At 40.6% G+C, this 21,671-nt stretch overlaps 1 protein-coding gene across 7 annotated transcripts in view; it reads right to left on the bottom strand.

The window, feature by feature from the left end:
- Nucleotides 1–21,671, bottom strand: part of washc2c (WASH complex subunit 2C) — a 75,766-nt gene that overhangs the window by 32,365 nt on the left and 21,730 nt on the right. For 5 of the 7 annotated variants that reach the window (XM_073025203.1, XM_073025207.1, XM_073025206.1 and 2 more), the window contains exons 4-15: nucleotides 19,155–19,220; nucleotides 18,477–18,650; nucleotides 13,481–13,574; nucleotides 11,177–11,238; nucleotides 10,581–10,640; nucleotides 9,729–9,824; nucleotides 9,553–9,640; nucleotides 9,321–9,395; nucleotides 7,356–7,468; nucleotides 6,244–6,313; nucleotides 3,948–4,007; nucleotides 2,538–2,687 (exon numbers count right to left, since the gene is read on the bottom strand). In XM_073025203.1, the coding sequence (XP_072881304.1) occupies nucleotides 2,538–2,687; nucleotides 3,948–4,007; nucleotides 6,244–6,313; nucleotides 7,356–7,468; nucleotides 9,321–9,395; nucleotides 9,553–9,640; nucleotides 9,729–9,824; nucleotides 10,581–10,640; nucleotides 11,177–11,238; nucleotides 13,481–13,574; nucleotides 18,477–18,650; nucleotides 19,155–19,220 (1,108 nt within the window). The remainder of the gene's footprint in view (nucleotides 1–2,537; nucleotides 2,688–3,947; nucleotides 4,008–6,243; nucleotides 6,314–7,355; nucleotides 7,469–9,320; nucleotides 9,396–9,552; nucleotides 9,641–9,728; nucleotides 9,825–10,580; nucleotides 10,641–11,176; nucleotides 11,239–13,480; nucleotides 13,575–18,476; nucleotides 18,651–19,154; nucleotides 19,221–21,671) is intronic. The other 2 variants (XM_073025202.1, XM_073025205.1) reach the window with 2 other exon arrangements.

The following is a 21,671-nucleotide window of genomic DNA, read 5'->3' on the forward strand; positions in this document are numbered from 1 at the left end:
TACTACAATAGTCATGGAGGATTTCAATATTATGGTAGATTGGGACAATCAGGTTGATAATGATTTTGGATCCCAAGAGAGAATTTGCAGAATGCCTATGAGATGACTTTTTAGAGCAACTTGTGGTTGAACCCACTAGGGGATCAGCTATACGGATTGGGTGCTGTGTAGAGGACTGGATTTGATTAGAGAGAACATAAGAAATAGGAGGAGTAGGCCATCTGGTCCGTTGAGCCTGCTTCGCCATTAAACAATATCACGGCTTGTCATGGCTGATCTGATGACAGAGCTCAAGGTAAAGGAATTCTTAGGAGGTAGTGAATATAGAATTCAACCTGCAGTTTGGAAGGGAGAAGCTAAAGTCAAATGTATCAGTATTATAGTGGAGTAAAGGGCATTACAGAGGCATGAGGGATTGGAAGGAAACACAAGCAGAGATAAATGTAGAGCAACAAATGCAGGAACTCTGGGAGCCATTCAGAAGGTGCAAGATAGATATATCCCAAAGTAGTAGTATTGGAAAGACAAGATGACACAACCCTGGCTGACAAAGGAAGTCAAAGACAGCATCAAAGCAAAAGAGAAGGCAATCGAGCAAAAATCAGTGGGAAATTAGAGGATTGGGAAGCTTTTAAAAACAAATGTTAACCACCTAAAAAGTCATAAAGAGAGAAAGGATTAAATATAAAGGTAAGCTAACCAATAACATCAAAGAGAATGCCTAAAGAGTAACGAGAGGCAAGAGTAGATATTGGACAACTGGGAAATGACACTGGAGAAGTAGTAATGGGGGACAAGGAAATGGCAGACAAAATTATTAAGTATTTTGCGTCAGTTTTCACTGTGGAAGACACTAGCAGTATGCCATAAGTTCAAGAGCATCAGGAGGTGTGAGTGAGTGCAGTTGCTATTACTAAGGAGAAGGTGCTTAGGAAGCTGAATGGTCTGAAAGTAGATAGGTCACCTAGACCAGATGGACTGCACCCCAGGGTTCTGAAAGAGGTAGCTGAAGAGATTGTGGAGAAATTAGCAATGATCTTTCAGGAATCAGTAGATTCTGGCATAGTTACTGATGACTGAAGAATTGCAAATGTCACTCATCAAAAAAGGAGGGAGGCAGAAGAAAGGAAATTATAGACCAGTTAGCCTGATCTCAGTGGTTGGGAAGATGTTAGAGTTGATTGTTAAGGATGAGATTTTAGGGTACTTGGAGGTGCATGATAACATAGGCCAAAGTCAGCATGGTTTCCTTAAAGGAAACACTTGCCTGACAAACCTGCTGGAATTCTTTTAGGAAATAACAAGCAGGATAGACAAAGGAGAATCAGCGGATGTTGTGTACTTGGATTTTCAGAAGGCCTTTGACAGGTGCCACACGTGAGGCTGCTCAGCAAGATAAGATCCCATGGTATTACAGGAAAGATACCAACATGGATAGAGCATTGGCTGATTGACAGGAGACAAAGAGTGGGAATGAAGCAAGCTCTTTCTGACTGGCTGCCAGGACTAGTGGTATTCCACAGGGGTCTGTTTTGGGACCACTTCTCCTTACGTTGTACATCAACGATTTGGATGACGGAACGATGGCTTTGTGGACAATTTTTCAAACGATACGAGGATCAATGGAGGGGCATGCAGTGTTGAGGAAGCAGGGAGGCTGTAGAAGGACTTAGATGTATTAGGAAAATGAGCAAAGAAGTGGCAGATGGAAGACAGAGTTCGGAAGTATACGAGCATGCACTTTGGTAAAAGGAATTAAAACATAAACGATATTCTAAATGAGGAGAAAATTTAAAAATCTGAGGTGCAAAGGGACTTCGGAGTCCTTGTGGAGGATTCCCTAAAGGTTAATTTGGCTCAGTGGTGAGGAAGGCAAATGCAATGCTAGCATTTATTTTGAGAGGACTAGAATATAAAAGCAAGAATGTATTGCTGAAGCTTTATAATACACTGGTGAGGCCTCACTTGGGGCATGGTGAGCAGTTTTGTACCCATTATCCAAGAAAGGATGTGTTGACATTGGAGAGGGTTCCACATCCTAGGTAGAATTGATGTGGAGAGGATGTGTCCTATTGTAGGAAAATCTAGCGCTAGAGGGCACAGCTCAGAATAGAGGGCTGTCCATTTATAATGAAGATGAGAAGGAATTTGTTTAGCTAGACTCCCAACCTTTTTTTTTTTAAAAACACCTTGGACCCCTACCATTATCTGAGGAATCCATGGACTCCAAGTTGGAAACCTGAGCTAGAGGGTGGTGATCTATGGAATTTGCTGCCACAGGCAGCTGTAGAGACCAAGTCATTGAGTGTATTTCAGGCAGAGGATAATAGACTCTTGATAAGTCTGGGCATGAAAGGTTATGGGGAGAAGGCAGGAGAAAGGGGTTGAGAAGGAAATGGATCTGCCATGATCAAGTGGTGGAGCAGACTCGATGGACTCACTGGCCTAATTCTTATTGTCTGAATCCAATTCAAAAGCCAGCTTTAACTAAATATGGCATCAGATTTGTTTTAAGTTGAAGATTGCCCCATACTTACCAGAACTTGATGTTTTCGATCCAAACAAATCGTCATCTTCCTCATCAAACAATCCTCCAGCACTCTGAGCTGGTGGGGGTTTTGTCACCTTTTTCTTTGCTCCTTTCCCATGGATTTTCTCAGGAATTGCATCAGATTTAAATATGTCACCTGTGAAAGAAAATTGGAAGTTATAAAGGATCCTCCATATTAATACACTCAAGATTAAAACCTCTTCTTCTTCTAAATATTAAGAAAATACATAGCTTTGACAAAAGGAAAAATGTTATCCATTTCGGTGGAACATTTTCAACCTATTCATATTCTCCTGCCTTTACACATCCAAATAATGACTAATCAACATCTTTCAAGCTTATGACCTTGGCTATTTTTTGTTCCATCTGAAGACACTTTGGTAGGTGTACAATATTCAATAACTTTTTATTATTCCTGCAGGAACATTATGCAGACCTTAGCTGTGGAATAGATCAAGGAGAAATATAGCATGAATACAGACCCTCTGGCGCAGTGAGTCCATACCGAATATAAAGCCCACCCAGACAGTCCCAATTTCCTGCATTCTGCCTGTATCTCTCCAAGCTTTGGCCATACATGTACCTATCCAAGCACCTCTTAAATGATAACATACCTGTCTTAACCTTAGGCAACTCATTGCATGTACTCACCATCCTCTCTGAGTAAAGCACAGATCAATGCATCCAACTTCCACGTAATCTCTCCTGGAGTAATATATTCCCATAATATGATGCAGCCAGAGATTAAGCCGCATTTCAGATCCCAGCAGCTTCTACCAGATATTTTGTCCACATGAAAAGCAGAGTTTATTCTGGGCTCTGCCTACATAGACTCCACTCACTAACTTCTCCCTTAAAATAACTGATTTTGATTCAGAAGTCTTGGTATTTCTAGCTATGTTCAGGTGTGTAACTTATCAGAGTTACAGGAAATACTTATCCCAATATTCAATTAGATTTCATGCATTCTAATCTGCTCAGATGGTAACCATCTTCAGACTGCAGGATTAACATGCTGAAGTCCGATTAATTCAAACACCACCACAGCAGCAGAGAATTTAAATTCAGCTAGTTAGACAAATCTGGAATTTTTTTAAAAAAAAGCTCACAATGGTGACCACCATACTATCAGATGGCTGTAAAAATGAATGCTCAATTAATTTTCCTCAGAGACTGAAACAGTTCATCCACATTTGGTCTGGCTGATATAAGATTCCAAATTGGCAAATGTTATCGACACTTAGCTGCTGTAATGCTTTGGTGACAATAAATGTCAATGTTTTTAGAAAATCATACAATAAAAAACTGCAATCATAAATCTCAAGTGGAATGATCATGCCGTGTAATAAGTAAACACACACACACACACCGCTGTTCCGTTACTACAGGAACCTACCAGGGTAAATAGCAACCGCTCCAGTCGGTACCTTTTTCTGACATTTTCTTATAGCAGAGTCTGAGTTTAAGATTAGAGAAAAATGTTTAAAATGGGAAAATTAAATATCCGAAAGCCTAAATACCTTATGCAACTTTCAAACACCTAGGAATAACAATCTAAGTACTATGGAAATTAGATGAATTTTGTCTAACTGGAAACTTAGGTCTGCACAAACCTACTCAACAAGTACTAGAGCTGATACTGTACATCTACCCACTAAATATTTTATCTCAATGGCGTCTTTTAAATCGCAAAATACACCTCCAAACATTCTGAGCAAGACTTTGAAAAAAATGACATCCATCCCTCAGAAAGCAGAGTGCAGAAACAGCTGTAAGTTAGCATGAAAACAGTTAAGCACAAGCCAAAAAAGCCCTCACCACCACAGTTACAGGAGGAAATCAGCAGTGGGCAATTCATATTAATTCACTGCCATTACCAGAAGCCAAGTACAAATGCACAGCTTATAACAGTAAATGCTGTACCTACTTCTCACCGAGTCCACTGTTCAGTGAACAGCTGCAACATCACTGACTTCAGCAGATATCACTGCCGTGCATGCTGACAGCAACAGGCTTTCCCTGTCGGAAGGCTCCAAGGAAATTTATTTCATAGATCCTGTATTCCCAATTCCTACCCAACACTAGTAGGTTTTGAAGTTCCAAAATGATAACTGGATTCCCAGCATCTCACTGACCACACCCTCACTGTACCCATGATAGGAAATCTGGAGATCAACTAGACCCTGAGAGTAGTGGCTGGGAACTAAGAACCAAAGCTGTTTATTCCTCTCAATTCCAGAGGAATTGTAAGCATTTCAGCTACCCACCCCAGACTGGCCAAGGACACCTCAATTGGTGCACCCAGGGATGAAGCCCGAGGATGAGCAGCATTTTGCTTTACCTGGGATTTTATTACACATATTCAAACAACACAAATATTACTCATCCAAGTATATTACTGATTAGCTGGACAGTTTTCATAGCTTCAATGGAAGTGTCCAAGGGCAGAGCCTCGCCAGCGGCAAGGTCATTTTATTGAAGGACACTGCCATTAATTTGCCTCTCAAAATCCAACCCTACATCCTCGTCATGAGAGGTAGAAACGGGTAAGGCCGGCCAACAGGTTTCTAATGAAATTTTATAGACCAATCCCCTGTACAATGGATTACAGAAACATTGATGAACTCCAACCAAACCGTCGATCTTTGACGATGGAGATGGGAGGTCATCCATGGCCTGTACTTCACTGGGAGCTCAGGTCAAAGAAGAAGATAGCCACTAATTGCCGTAAAAACCACATACTACTAATACACTGGGAACAGGCCTTTCAGTGGAAGACTATACTTGGTTGTATACACCATGTGAATACAAGTGACTTTAGGGCTTTCTCATCAGAAGGTGAGAAGGAAAATATTTTAAAAAGACCCAATGGGCAACTTATTCACACTGAGCTAGTGGGTACATGGAACGAGATGTCACAGGAAGTAGCTGAGGCAGGTGCAAAGACAATATTTAAAAGACATTTGGATAGGAAAATATTGAGGGATTTGGGTCAAATGGGACCAGCTTAGCTGGACAGCTTGGTCAGTATGTTAGATGAAGGTCCTGTTTCTGTGTTGTATTAATCTATGAATCCAAGAACCAGCCCACTCTTGACCAAATGGAGTTTCAAATGTTGCACTAATTTGGGATGGAAGATTTCAGAAAAAAAATTAACTTCTGAAGCAACTCCAGATCAACATAATTCACACATACACACACACAAAGCCCTCCATAAGCCGTAGGAATTTTAATTCAAACAGCTGCACAGAACAGCTCACGGATAGAGTCTGAAGTTTACATTACGTTTCAATTGACTGAATGCAGAGAGCAGTAAGCAATGTTAGTAAGCATCCTTTCACAGATGTCCCATTATTAGGTTTCGAAATACAAAAAAGATTACTGAGGAGTACGGAGTTTGGTTAAAAATCAAAATCAGCATTAGCACTGTTACACTAGTCACCAAATCATGGCAAACTTTCGATAAACCAACCCCCAACTCAAGTGAAATACAAACACATTTAATCAATCTCTCTCAGAACTGAGGCCCTTGTAGAATAAACTGTCACACCCTCTAATCATTTTGATCAAGACTAAAAGCACATTCCTGAATGATTCATGTACAGTTTAGGTTTAGCCAATTAACACTACTTAGAATTTCTTGGAAGTAAACTTCGGCAGAACCTGGGTTGTCAGCGTTGGACATGACTCACCTTCATCAGCTGGCTTTACTTCACTCTTCTCATCATTATTTTCCCTTGGGGCCTCAGTGAAAAGATCACCCTATAAAATTAAGTAGTATTTATGCAAATTAAAGCCTCCAACTATGGGACATAAACTTTAACCCAATTCCTTCCATCCATCTCCTCAGGGCACCAAGATAGATGACCCGAAGGTCAAGTAAGCTGAGGCACAAGATGTCAATGTCTCTAGTGCTGTTGAGTGATGGATCGATTGTATTTACCTGCTTTTCTCTTCACAGATGCTCACATCACCCGTAGAGCATCTACATCTTTTATTTTAATATGTCATGAGGCTTAGGGAACATAAGGTAGTCCTTAAATCATTGAGAGAGAAATCAATAAAAAAAAGACTAGTAAAGGGTATCAGCTGCGACTATAGAACTGGACTTTAACACTGTAAATCAGAGAGTCGTTTTGTTTACGTCTCCCCTCTCACTGAGTGATACACCTTTGCCCCTTTATTAGGGAGAGAGCGAGCCTGTAGCATGTCGAATTATTGGGTGAACGACTAGTTTTTGTTATACTGCAGATCATGGACTTTCTTGGGTGCTTTGCTATTGCTTGCTTGGTGGGTGAGGGTGCTGATGCTTTTTGCTGAAGCGAGGGAAGCAAAGGGGCGATTCTTTGCTGTTGCTTGTGTTTGGGGGGGGGAATATGGGGGGCTTTGGGGTTCTAACATTTTCTCCTGTTACTCATCCTCTGGGGCACTCTTCTATTTTCGTAGATGTTGGCCAAGAACAAGAATTTCTGGTTGTATGTTGTGTAGATCCACTGATATTAAATGGAACTATTGAACTATCAGAAGAAAGGAAAGAGAGGAATTAGAACCTCACCTCGCAGCTAATGCAAAAAGATCTAGGTAGGAATGGGACTGCCGTCAAATTACCTGAAATTCAGAGGTAACTGTATAAATTAGCATAGATGATCAGCCAAACTTAATTCCCTTATCGTAAGGTGCAAGAGTAGAATGCTGAACCATTGAGCATTTACAAAGTTCACTTCAATCCAAAAGTACTTTCTAAATTACATCTCAGGAGTTTGAAACATTTTTATTATCTGGGTTTTAAAGTGTATATACCAACCTCATCATCATCAAAGAGGCCCTTCCCTCCACTGAACAGACCACCCCTGCTGCAAAATTGAGAGTAGTCGTCATCTTCATCAGCATTCTCAGATCCAAACAAGTTGCTGTCTTCTGACATGTGAAGCAGAAATGCATTGTACATCAGGTCAGTGAGAACTGGGGATTAATCACACCTTTACAAGAACAGATTCCACCCTTCATAACAAGACATGTACGGACCATCTGTCTCACTTCAAAGTGTTGGACTGCAATGGAAAGCGTGTAGTGATTTAATGCACTTTAGGCCACTCAGTTTATGCTCATCCTAGCAACCAAATCACTTAAATCTATTCTCACAGAGTGTGACCTCCAGCTAATCTACCGAAAGAGACTGCAGCAGTCAGTTATATAACAGCTAAATTACAGACAAAAGCTAAAGATCGTGCCATCTTCTGCTAAACTTTTTCAGAATACTGACTGTTACACCCAATCTACAACATTCAGAATTTGATTAGTAATTGAGTCCAATTATTAACTTAATTCTGTGTAAATCAGTTCTGAGTCAAGAATGAATTTCTCAAAATGCTTACTTCCATTCAGAAAAGCTTGGCATGAAGTCAGACTTGAAGTGATACAGTGTGGAAGGTCAAACTGAAGTGACATATTTTGAAAGGTTGAACTAGGAAGGCAGAGAACAAGGTTAATGGCTAGATTCTTAGCAGTGTGGAAGAACAGGGGATCTCGGGATCCAAGTATAAACATGCCACAATTTTGTGCAAGTTGATAGGGTGGTTGCGAAAGCAAATAGTGTGTTGAACTTCATTAGTCAGGGGACTGGGTTCAAGAGCCACAAGGTTATATTGCAGCTTCATAAACTTTGGTTAGATTACACTTGAAGTATTGCATTCATTTGTGGTTGCCTCATTATAGGGAGGACATGGAAGCTTTCAAGAGGGCGCAGAGGAGATTTACCAAGACGCTGCCTGGATTTGAGAACGTGTCTTATGAGGAAAGGTTGAGTGAGCTAGGGCTTTTCTCTTTGGAGCAGAGGAGGAGGGGGGGTGACTCGTATAGTGCAGCAGTTATCGTGACGCTATTAAAGCTCAGGGTGTTCCGGAACTCAGAATTCATTTCCGATGCCATTCCGTAAGGAGTCTCTGTATGTCCTCCCCTGTGGAGTGCATGTGTTTTCCCTGGGTGCTCCGGTTTCCTCCCACGGTCCAAAGACGTACTGGATAAGTTCGCTGGTCATTGTAAACCGTCCCGTGATTAAATTAGGGTTAATCAGGGCTGTGGGGTTGCTAGGGCAGTATGACTCGAAAGGCCAGAAGGGGTAACTCTGCACTGTTCTGCTAAATAAAAATAAATAAACACACACACAAAGATAGAATGAACAGCCAGTGTCTTTTTCCCAAGGTGCCAATGGCTAACACTAGAGGATATCCTTTTCAGATGAGTGGAGGTTGGCTTAGGGGAGATGCAAGAGGCAGTTGTGTTGTTTCGTTTTACACAGGGAATGATCTGTGACTGGAACACACTGCTGGGGAAGGATTGAGTCTGGTATACTTGAGACATTTAAGAGACTCTTAGACAGGCACATGGATGAAAGAAAAATGGAGGATTATGGGCTGTGTAGGAGGGAAGATTTAGGTTGATCTTGGAGTAGATTAAAAGATCAATGAAATATTGTGAACTGACTGGCCTGTACTGTACTATTTTCCATGTTCTTTTTCCCTGGACTTTTCTTGCTTAGTCTTAAAAAATCTGCGGACCTTCTCTGCAGCATGTAGCTCCTGTATAGTTTTGCTTGTAATCACCATGGTTTGCATTAACAAGTCCAGAAAAGGTTGGTCAACTATTAGAAGAACTCCCCAGATAATTCCCTTAATACTGTCAGTGAAGTCGCAGCACAGCTCTCCAAGTTCGGACACCTTACATCCAAATCTTTGGGTTGGAATGCATTGTTTCAATTCTTAACCCTTACCTTGTTGTTTAGCTTTTCCAGTTTCTTTCTTTGTCTTTACTTGGCTCTTGGTTGTTGACCCGTGAGATGTTAAAGCTGTGGAACAATTAATTACAACAATACCTGGGATCAGGCAGAGTGAGCAAAACCGAGAAATAAAACCCAATTGCTCCACAGCACCAGCCTGTGGCCACTCAATCCACACTTCACATCATCAACAAGCAATAAAACAAAGAAACTCTGAAACAATTACATGCTCTCTCTTCATCTGTTTTCTCTGGGTTTCCTTCTTGGATCCGGGCTGCCAGTTCTTCTGCAAAGGAAAAGTGTCCCATTTTTTTCTGCATTGAAAAGTACATCATATTAACATCGGAAGGAATACATCAACTCTTCTCTGTGCAAAGTAGTTGGAAGAAAAGAGCCACTCACCGAGCTCGTCAGAACCCCTTCGTTGCTTTCTTTCTCAGATTCATGAAACAAGTCAGAGTCATCATCTTCATCCTCGTCACTGACCAGCTGCCGTTTCTACAAGAGCATTGATCCACTAAGTATCATTAATAGGTCCCTACAGGACTGCTACAGCTAAAATCTAAGCAACGAGGATATCAAAAACTGGGTCTTAAGGAAGGAACGGCAATGAGAGAGAGAAAAGTAGAGATGCAGGAAATGGGAGAGAGAGAAAACACATGAAGAGAAAACATAAGAAATGAGTGTTTTAGCAAGGGAATTTTAGTGTTTAAGGCTTTGGCATACATTAAGGTGACATTTAGCAATAGTTGATTAAAATGAGAGTCAAAAAGCTCACTACTGGATAAACCCCGGTATCCTGAAGGGCTGTTGATGAAGCTATAGAAGCAGGAAGGGATAACGGCATGAAATAAACTGGGCAAAAATTTTAAATAAAGATGATTATGGAGCACTTAAAGAATCATCATCCAATCTGGAAGCGATATTGGAAAGCAATCTATGACTGCATGATCTTGCAGAAAATAATTCTTCACCTTTCTCCACAGGCAGAAAGCAAGAGGTCTGCCAGTATGATCCACCTACAATCTGAAGTTTGATCTGCTAATACCTCAGTGCGCCACCTCATGCCCAGTTAATCCATGACAGGGGACCTCCTCCTCACAGACAGAGAAGCAACTAAGTGCAGGATCAAGTTTGAACAATTAACCCCTTTGAATATCTTTATGCAGTTATAAGCAAATTAATCAAAAGTAAAAATTGCAGCAGAGGGATTAACAAAACAGGTACAAGCGGTTGATAACCAAACCTACTTACTGGGACTGACTTTGGCAGCTTCTCTTCATCCTCCTCACTTTCAAAATCATCCTCTGACTCCTATCATTACAAACAAGCACGTGACCACATATTTGAACATCCCGCATATAACCTTCAGCAACTGCATCTTTTAACTGTTCAACAGTACTTAATCTGCTGATGAAGAACTCTTCATTAATATTTCAATAATTCGGTTACAAGTGCAGCATTTCAATGCAAATAGAATCAGCTTAATCCTACTTGGTGATTCCAATCATCTCAGCTTTGGTTGAGACTAGATGTGCCACTTGGTGAATTTATTTAATGAAGTGGGACAGCATATTCCAGAGGCCATGCTGAGTGGGAGAGGTACGAAAGGGGAAGAAGATACAAGCAAAAACATCCCAACTGTTGGCATGGCCAGGACAAATATCTGAGTTAGTATGTTTCTGCAAGTTTCCCATGCAACTAGACAGTAAAAGTTGAAATGAACATCTTTTATTCTATCAGCAGCAGGGAACCAAGACAAAGACAGCATCACAGCTGTAACATGACAACAAAAAACTACAACATATCTAACCCTCAGTGTATCAGTAACTAATTACTTTTCAACAAACCTCTTCTTTTTCTCTCTCCTCTTCACTCTCAACAAGACTGCCACGTTCACTGTCTACAGATTCTGCACAAAACAGAAAAAACATTAGGAAATCGTGCAGTAGGGACAATGAAATATGCAAATATATTGAAAAGGATGGCAATAGTTACTGTTTTAAAAGGGTTCTAGGACACAATATCTCACGATGGAAGTGGTTGAAGCAATACATTATTTTCCATAACCAATTTCCAATTCCCCCAAGAGAGGACTCTTCCACCCCCGAGACCATTTCCTTAACTGTTTGAAGGTATGTGTCCTCAATGTGAGAAGGACCACACAACCCAGAGTTCAATCGAGATAAGTGTGAAGTGGTTCATTTTGGTAGGTCAAATATGATGGCAGAATATAGTATTAATGGTAAGACACTTGGCAGTGTGGAGGACCAGAGGGCTCTTGGGGTCAGAGTACACAGGAGGCTCAAAGAAGCTGCGCAGGTTGACTCGGTGGTTAAGAAGGCGTATGGTGTATTGGCCTTCATCAATCGTGGAATTGAATTTAGGAGCTGAGAGGTAATGTTGCAGCTATACAGGACCCTTGTCAGACCCCACTTGGAGTACTGTGCTCAGTTCTGGTCGCCTCACTACAGGAAGGATGTGGAAGCCATAGAAAGGGTGCAGAGGAGATTTACAAGGATGTTGCCTGGATTGGGGAGCATGCCTTATGAAAACAGGTTGGGTGAACGCGGCCTTTTCTCCTTGGGACGGAGGATGAGAGGTGACCTGAAAGAGGTGTATAAGATGATGAGAGGCACTGATCATGTGGATAGTCAGAGGCCTTTTTCCCCAGGGCTGAAATGGCTGCCACAAGAGGGCACAGGTTTAAGATGCTGGGAAGTAGGTACAGCGGAGATGTCAGGGGTAAGTTTTTTTTTAAAAACGCAGAGAGTGGAGAGTGTGTGAAATGCCAGCAACGGTGGTGGAGGCGGATACGATAGGGTCTTTTAAGAGACTTTTGGATAGGTACATGGGGCTTAGAAAAATAGAGGGCTATGGGTAACCGTAGTAATTTCTAAGGTAAGGACATGTTCGGCACAACTTTGTGGGCTGAAAGGCCTGTATTGTGCTGTGGGTTTTCCATGTTTTTGTTTCAAACCAAAAAATGTGGTCTCTCTGATAACATTTTCAGAGTGCTTTGAACCACTCAGTGCAAAAAAATATAAATATGGGAAATAACTTTAGAAAAAAGAGAAATTGCTGAAAATACACATCAGTTCAAGCAGCACGTGGCTAGAGAGTTATTGTCAGTTCAGGTCAATGGCCTTTCATCAGAAGTCATTACAGTTTGACTTGTGCCAGATGCCCACTAAAGACTGAGTCTGGGACTGCCCAAATTATTTCATGTTGTTAACTGACAGCAAAGATTTACATTAGCCATCTGGTCAAAGTAGCATATTTATTTATTTAGATAGACAGATACTTTATTGATCCCAAAGGAAATTAGTGTCACAGTGGCATTAAAAGTGCACAGATATAAATATTAGAACAGAAGTAGAAAGAATAAAAAATAAGTTACCACAAACAATCTAGCAAGGAGGGGGTCATCACTTCCCCAGCTAGAGGTTGACTCATTATAGAGCTTAATGGCCAAGGGTAAGAATGACCGTATAGTGCTCCCTGGAGAAGCGCAGTCATCTTAGTCTAGTACTGGAGGTGTTCCTCTGTTCAGCCAAGATGACATGCAGAGGGTGAGAAATATTGTCCAGAATTGCCAGGATTTTCCATAGGGTCCTTTGTTCTACCAGTCTCCAGTGCATCCAATTTGACTCCTATAACAGAGCCAGCCTTTCTAGTCAGTTTAGTGAGCCTACTGGCATCACCTGTGTTGATACCATTGCCCCAGCTCACCACAGTACACAAGACTGTACTGACGAGAGACAGCACAAAATTGGCCTTTCGAGCCGTGCTGCCCAGCTAGTCCAATCACATGACAATTTACAATGACCAATTAACCTACTAACTGCCACATCTTTGGACTATGGGAGGAACCGGTGAAAACCCAAGTATTCGTGGGAAGAAGTAACAAACTCCTTGCAGGTGGCATCAGAATTGAACTCCTAATTCTGACACCCTGAGCTGTAAGAGCATCACAATAACAGCTATGCTACCAAATTTAACTCTGATAAGCAGAGTATTCTTTTGGACCATGTTCACCAGCCTTAGGCTCACTATAATTGATGTTTGTATTAACAATTTTTTAAACTGACTTGGTATTTCTGGGTTATTTAGTAGAACAGATCACTTCATTATCACCATTGACCATTTATTACCTTCACTGGAAAGGTCCCCCAGGCCTACATCATCCTCCTTCATGAACTGCAGAGACCCAATGATATATGGCAGGGGCCTATCTACATACAGGTCCTGCAATTAGCACAAAGATAAAGATTAAATGTAGTTGCTACAATACACTTGAATATAAACTATGAGTTTCATTCTTTCTTTCAGCACAATCATGTTGAGAAGCATGCGGCTGAGGGACAACCTAACTATATACAGTGGGTTCTGGTTAATTAAGACACATCGGGACTAGTAAGCTTTGGCCCAATTAAACAGCTGCCCCAAAATAACCGCAGTTTCATGGAAATAGCTAAAAAGGTATAAAAAAGACAAACTATCATTTAACTTAGTAACAAATTGTGCATTTCAATTAAATCCAGAACAAGTTAGAACGCAATCAATATTACTGCAATACTATAAAGCTGTATTAGTTTGCAATGTTTCTCGGAGAAATTCCAGTTATATGCTGCATGTACTTTTGATTGACTGTAAATGAACAAACTCAGCACACACACCTAATGCAGATCATTGAAGGCTATCATTGCCTTCCTGCATGAAGTAGCGTTGTAATCCAACAACATATTTCCTGGCATCCTGTGTAGTCACTAGCACAAGTCAAGTTGTGTCATCTTCATCACTTTTCTCATCTTCGTGCTTCCAGCCTTGGTGTTTTGATTCAATGCTTTTGATGATTATGAAACTCCAAATCTTCATTTTCATCATAACATTCATGATTGGTGATACCTTCAAATTCTTCATAGTTCCTCAGTTGTTGCCAAGTCGTGAAATTGTTTCATTTTCACTCCCGGCTGTTTCCGGCATTTCCAAACCTGAATACCTGAAACTGCAGTGAGCAAAACATTTCTGTATTTTTTTCCTGTTTGTATCTCACCAACTATGACTGACAAACCGTACTGTTTATAAAAGGTTAACCCTTGCACTGTCTTCCTTGGCTGTTGAAGACATCAGTAGATTTTCGTCAACTGCTTTAAAAATATAGTTTATCAACTTTCTACAATACAACGTCTTACTTTTTTTTGATTCCCATATCCATTGGGGGCACTTAGGATGTTGTATTGGTAGGCATAAAATCTAGCTAGCTAGTTGTCAAAAATGCTACATTAGGTGGGCTGCATAATTGTCAACTATCCTTTTTTGCCCCTTCAAGCATTGAGACTTAACGCTTTTCCAAATAATCAATTTCTTTTTATCAGTTCCTGAAATATTTGAACATTACAGTTTTCGATCCATTCCTCTCTTTGAACCGCAGCGTTGCGTGTTTGTAGCAAAGGGAACCATCCAGCATGGCATGATAAAAAAGGTATGTTTCATCGGCATTGTAGATATCATCTGCCCAAAATTGTGGAAGTCGAGAGTTTTGTAGATTTCCATGTTTCTGCATTTACAGCATCAGCACTACCTTTCTCAGTGAGTGTGATTTCTTGAATTTAATGTGGTGCCTACATCTCCATTGAAACAACCAACTGTAGCTTTAAAAGCTTTGTGGCACAGCTTCTTAGCTAGCTTCCTCTGACCTGCTTTTTGTTTTTTTAACATTGGTGCATTGACATGCATACCTCCTCTAGTTACAATGGAAAACCATAAAATGAGGGCCTCTTCAACATCTTAATACTTAACTTAATGCTTTTATTTTTGGGATGTTCCCTGTTCTCCTTCACGTAATGCCCGTTCTTCTCACAGTTTTCTTGCTGATGTATCCAACGTGCAATAATAGATTTCAGCACTCCAGTTCCTCTGCCAGCTGACGATAAATGGTGTTAGGCAGACGGCTTATAATTTGGTCGAGTAAGGTAACTTTTTTCAGCTAGTGTCAAATATTTTCATGGCACCTTTGCAAGGGTCTCAATAATCTTTTTCTTAAAAAAACCCAGAACTATCAATAATCATGCCTTTTGAATTGGCGTCCGTCAGCCCAAGTGGATAATATAACACGAGCACACACAACTGATGCAAATATTCACTCCGAGCATGGTGTAATTTCTAACGGCCATGCAAGAGAATGTGACTGACAGCTTCTGGTCCCAAGATACCAGCATAGTGTCCCACATAAATGAGGCTATTTTCTCAATTAGTTTGTGTTCTTAAGAGTTGCCTCATTTAATTGGGACTATTTTCTGGATTAATCTGTGTTCTTTAAGAGTTGTCCCAAATAATCAGCTGCCGCAATTAACCAGAATCCACAAATTATAAACCTCAATCCAGATGTACTCCAGTGCAATAAAGAGGGAGTGCTACATTATTAAAGGCACCCACAATTAGATCAAAACTTCCAAGTGCTTCATCTGCCAACTCAGGTGAAGATTAGTTAATCCATAATTATAATTACCCTGTGCCCTGGACAATTTATTCCTCTGTCAACAACACTAGAACAGATTTTATGGTTTTCAGATGACTATTTATAAGTTTATTGCTGCTCTATTTTTAGCACAGTGATAACTCCTGAGAAACATTTCAATGATGTACAAGCACAAATGGGCATCCTGAAATCACGTTCAATGATTCATGAATACAAGTTCCTTTGTGAGATGATGGAAGTGAATGTGGTGGCAATAGCTCTGACGTACTCCTTTCCATGGAGATAGTAATTGATGGCGCATTAACACCAAAAGGATACAAAAGGTAGATACACTGCATTAAAAAAAATGGCTCAGTGCCTAGAACCTTCAAGCATTATAATTGTCAGCAGTGGGATATAATGCTCTTCATTTGTAGAGGGTATAACTACAATAACATACAGTTGAAGTCAGAAGTTTACATACACCTTAGCCAAATACATTTAAACTCAGTTTTTCAGAATCCCTGACATTTAATCCTGAAAACATTCTCTGTCTTAGGTCAGTTAGGATCACAACTTTATTTTAAGAATGTGAAATGTCAGAATAATAGTATAGAGAATGATTTATTTCAGCTTTCATTCCTTTCATCACATTCCCAGTGGGTTAGAAGTTAACATACACTGTGTTAGTATTTGGTATCATTGCCTTTAACTTGTTTAACTTGGGTCAAACGTTTTGGGTAGCCTTCCACAAGCTTCTCACAATAAGTTGCTGGAACTTTGTTCCATTCCTCCAAACAGAACTGGTGTAACTGAGTCAGGTTTGTAGGCCTCCTTGCTTGCACACGCTTTTTCAGTTCTGCCCACAAATTTTCTATCAGATTGAGGTCAGGGCTTTGTGATAGCCACTCCAATACCTTGACTTTCTTGTCCTTAAGCAATTTTGCCACAACTTTGGAAGTATACTTGGGGTCAAAGTCCATTTGGAAGACCCATTTGCAACTGAGCTTTAACTTCCTGGCTGATGTCTTGAGATGTTGCTTCAATATATCCACATAATTTTCCTTCCTCATGATGCCATCTATTTTGTGAAGTGCACCAGTCCCTCCTGCAGCAAAGCACCCCCACAACATGATGCTGCCACCCCCCATACTTCACAGTTGGGATGGTGTTCTTCAGCTTACAAGCCTCACCCTTTTCCCTCCAAACATAACCATGGTCATTATGGCCAAACAGTTCAATTTTTGTTTCATTAGACCAGAGGACATTTCTCCAAAAAGTAAGATCCATGTGCACTTGCAAACTGTAGTCTGGCTTTTTTATGGTGGTTTTGGAGCAGTGACTTCTTCTTTGCTGAGCAGCCTTTCAGGTTATGTCGATATAGGACTCGTTTTACTTTGGACATAGATACTTGTCTACCTGTTTCCTCCAGCATCTTCACAAGGTCCTTTGCTGTTGTTCTGGGATTGATTTGCACTTTTCACGCTAAAGTGCATTCATCTCTAGTACACAGAATACGTCTCCTTCCTGAGCGGTATGATGACTGCATGGTCCCATGGTGTTTATACTTGCGTACTATTGTTTGTACAGAAGAACGTGATACCTTCAGGCGTTTGGAAATTGCTCCCAAGGACGAACCAGACTTGTGGAGATCCACAATTTTTTTTTCCTGAGGTCATGGCAGATTTCTTTTGATTTTGTTTGTAAACTTCTGTCCCACTGGAATTGTGATATAGTCAATAAAAAGTGAAATAATCTGTCTGTAAACAATTGTTAGAAAAATTACTCGTGTCATGCACAAAGTAGATGTCCTCAATATTTTGCCAAAACTGTAGTTTGCTAATATGAAATCTGTGGAGTGGTTAAACAATGTTTTAATGACTTCAACCCAAGTGTATGTAAACTTCCGACTTCAATTGTAAGGAGCTCAGCATCATCAGCAGTGAGAAAGGCACTTGATGCAATCTCTGGTGCCTCAGGTCTCTGGTACAACCAGGCTGCAGCACAAGTGATCAACCGAACCTGACTGCATTATTTTCCCTTCAGCCAGCTGTGCAGTATTCTAACATGCCCTAAAAACAACAGCCCCACACTGTCTGCAGCCTTCCGGTGTCACTCAAAGCTAATAAATGCAATAACTGTTCTTTTACCCAAAAACAAATCATCAAGGACTATGTTCCCCTTTTGAAAAAGCCTAACTGGTCCAGGGAAATGTCAAAGCTCTGTAATCAGAGGTAGATAAAGTAGACAGCTCACCAATAGTTATTATTTTCCACTCCTTCACCCCGCAACCATTTGGAAACATTTAGAACTATCAGATTCTAACGCCCTGTTCTCAATTTAATGTTATTGATATTGCTGGTCTAGAATTCTAGAATTCTAATTCTAGACCTATAACATCAAAACCAGTTTGCAACCTATCTAGGAACTTTCAAAAGAAAATCAGGTACGTATTTGCAAAAGTGTGTTAAGAAATTAGACTAATTGGGTAACTCTTTCAAATAATCAAACCAGGTACAAGGGCTCATTTTGTGCCATTAAAATTTAGGCTTCTATTATGGCACAACCAATTCCCAAACAATACTGGCATCAGGCAAGCGTTTACCAGCACAGGAAGTGTACTGCCAACATGGAGGGAAGTCAGTTTGACATGGTGGTGACTATTCTCCCTTTTCTCCATTTTTATTCACCTTGGGTTCCAGCAGATGTTCCACTCTTTCAGTTGTTTCTTCATCTTCCGAATCAGAATTTCCTGCTTTAATATCCAGCTGTTCAAAGGCAGAATCCAACACTTTCAGCCCATGGCGCACAGCTTCCTGCACCTTGGCAATCAGCTCTGCCTCCTTCTGCTCCCGTGTTTTCTCCTACAGAGAGTAAACATCAAAGCCAGAGCTTAAGGACTGCAATGAACAATAATCGAAACCGTCCTTTAAACCACCACACGAGCTCTAAATACCAAATAACCTTGCAACAACTGTAAACAGCAACTTCCAAAACTTTGTCAATGCCGTGTATGGGCATAAATAGTGACAAGATAAATCAATTCTTAGAACTGTTTTCGCAAGTGTTACTGTTGAACCTTTTAGTCAGCCCAAATGTGCAAATATCCCTTCAAGGGGACTAATGAAAAATAACAGCAGGTTGGAATAGGAAATCCATATCTTTGTCCAAGTCCAGGGAGTCTAATGTTAATTGCAACAACTCTCTTCTGTGCTGACTCAACTACCCAGCACAATTGTGGTAATCAATGCAGGAACAGGACACACACCAATAGTTCACAGTAAAGCAGTACTAAACATTATTTTAGAAGCATTAATACTTTTTTTGCATTAAGTTAAGGTTTCCTTCGATAAGTTGTTGTTACATACCACTTCGGCTGGTTTGCCTCCACTATCCGGTTTAACTGCCTCTTCCACGTCCTCATCGTATACTCTCTGCAACAAGGACAGCCAGAATTTCAGATCAATCGGCAAGAGAAGAACAGAATACTACGCTGCTTAATTCAGAATTCACATGCCAAACACTGCTCATTAACAGCAGATAAACTTGTATTTTTCAGATTGGGTGAATAGAAGCTCCCTGGGTTACAGAGGACATGAATTTTTTAAAAATTACACAAATTCTCCCAGACTCTACTCTCTGGTAAAGTACTTGAATTTTGTCACCAGGAAACAATGCAGATATCATTGATAGAAAAAGCATGTGCCCTTCCAAACTCTCCTTCATGTAAGAACACACATTATGAACTCCGAGCCGCCTCTCATCAGCGCACTTTCTTTCATTAAACTGTGGACAGTTTACTCACTGATAAGCAGATTAGCTCCACTGTCACTCAATCCTGACTGCGTTCTGGCAAACATGAGTCACAGATCACTTGCTGGTAACAATACCCATCAACTAACTCTCTTCCCCAGTCTTGGCAAATCAGTCCCCATGGGCCATCAGCTAAACACTTCATGTAATTTTGGGAGTTGTTAGCTTCTGACTTACAAAAAAATTCAGGTTATAAAACTCTCAAGAACAGAACCCTTACTTAACCTAGGTACCACCAGTACAAAGGAAATCAGAACATAATTAAATGTGGGAAGCACCCAAGTTTAGTGTGCCAAGACACACCATGATTGTGTGAATGTGAAAAACACCATCCATAACTTGCAAACTCAGAAGCCAGGATGGTGACAGACAAGTTGACAAGTTCCCTCCCAGCTCCAGGAAACTATTTTCCTTACTGACTTCCAGTGCTATCAGCTCGAAGTTTGCAGATTCTCCTGGTGACTATTAGGTTTCGGCTGAGTGGATTGGTTTCCACCACCAACCCCATGACATGCTGGCAGGTTAAGTAGGTGCTTTAAGTTATCCCTTAGTGCAGGACATTAACAAAAGAACTTAAATGATGACAATAGACAAGAGAAACAGTTGTAGAGCTACAGAAAAATAAGAATGAGTAACGGAAGCAATGTGATGGCTGGGTTGGAAGTCAGTATGAATCCACTAGCTCAAGTCCATCCTGCACTGCAATCAATAATAATAATAAATACTTTATTGATGTTGAGTGGGAAATTCTTTAGCAACAGCAGCATTTAAAAACACTTAGCAGTATGCACACTTAACTAATAAAGTACAGAATAACAATATACACAATAATTTACCAATGTGCAATAACACTGTAAGAAATGATAAAACAGTACCACGACATGTGTTCTTCTGTCGCACAGAGATGAACCGTTGTTTATGCTTATTGTACAAACCCCATTTCCAGAAAGGTTGGGATATTTTCCAAAATGCAATAAAAACAAAAATCTGTGATATGTTAATTCACGTGAACCTTTATTTAACTGACAAAAGTACAAAGAAAAGATTTTCAATAGTTTTACTGACCAACTTAATTGTATTTTGTAAATATACACAAATTTAGAATTTGATGGCTGCAACACACTCAACAAAAGTTGGGACAGAGTTAAAATAAGATTGAAAAGTGCACAGAATATTCAAGTAACACCGGTTTGGAAGACTCCACATTAAGCAGGCTAATTGGTAGCAGGTAAGTTATCATGACTGGGTATAAAAGTAGTGTCCATCAAAGGCTCAGTCTTTGCAAGCAAGGATGGATCGTGGCTCACCCCTTTGTGCCAAAATTCGTGAGAGAATTGTTAGTCAGTTCAAAAGGAACATTTCCCAATGCAAGATTGCAGAGAATTTAGGTCTTTCAACATCTACAGTACATAATATTCTGAAACGATTCAGAGAATTCAGAGACATCTCAGTGCGTAAAGGGCAAGGTCGAAAACCACTGTTGAATGCGCTTGATCTTCGAGCCCTCAGGCAGCACTGCCTAAGAAACCGTCATACTACTGTGACAATTATAGCCACCTGGGCTCGGGAGTACTTCAGAAAACCATTGTCATTTAACACAGTCCGTTGCTGCATCCAGAAATGCAACTTGAAACTGTATTATGCAAGGAGGAAGCCATACATAAACTCTATGCAGAAATGCCGGCGAGTTCTCTGGGCCCGAGCTCATCTCAGATGGACCGAAAGACTGTGGAACCGTGTGCTGTGGTCAGATGAGTCCACATTTCAGCTAGTTTTCGGAAAAAATGGGGGTCGAGTTCTCCGTGCCAAAGATGAAAACGACCATCCTGACTGTTATCAGCGAAAGGTGCAAAAGCCAACATCTGTGATGGTATGGGGGTGCATCAGTGCCCACGGCATAGGTGAGTTGCATGTATGTGAAGGTACCATTGACTCTGAGATGTATATTTGGAGTTTAGAGAGACACATGTTGCCATCAAGGCGACGTCTCTTCCCGGGACATCCATGCTTATTTCAGCAAGACAATGCCAGACCACATTCTGCATGGGCTACAACAGCATGGCTTTGTAGAC

The sequence above is a fragment of the Hemitrygon akajei genome, chromosome 21 (genome assembly GCF_048418815.1).
Source record: "Hemitrygon akajei chromosome 21, sHemAka1.3, whole genome shotgun sequence".
Classification (NCBI taxonomy): Eukaryota; Metazoa; Chordata; class Chondrichthyes; order Myliobatiformes; family Dasyatidae; genus Hemitrygon; species Hemitrygon akajei.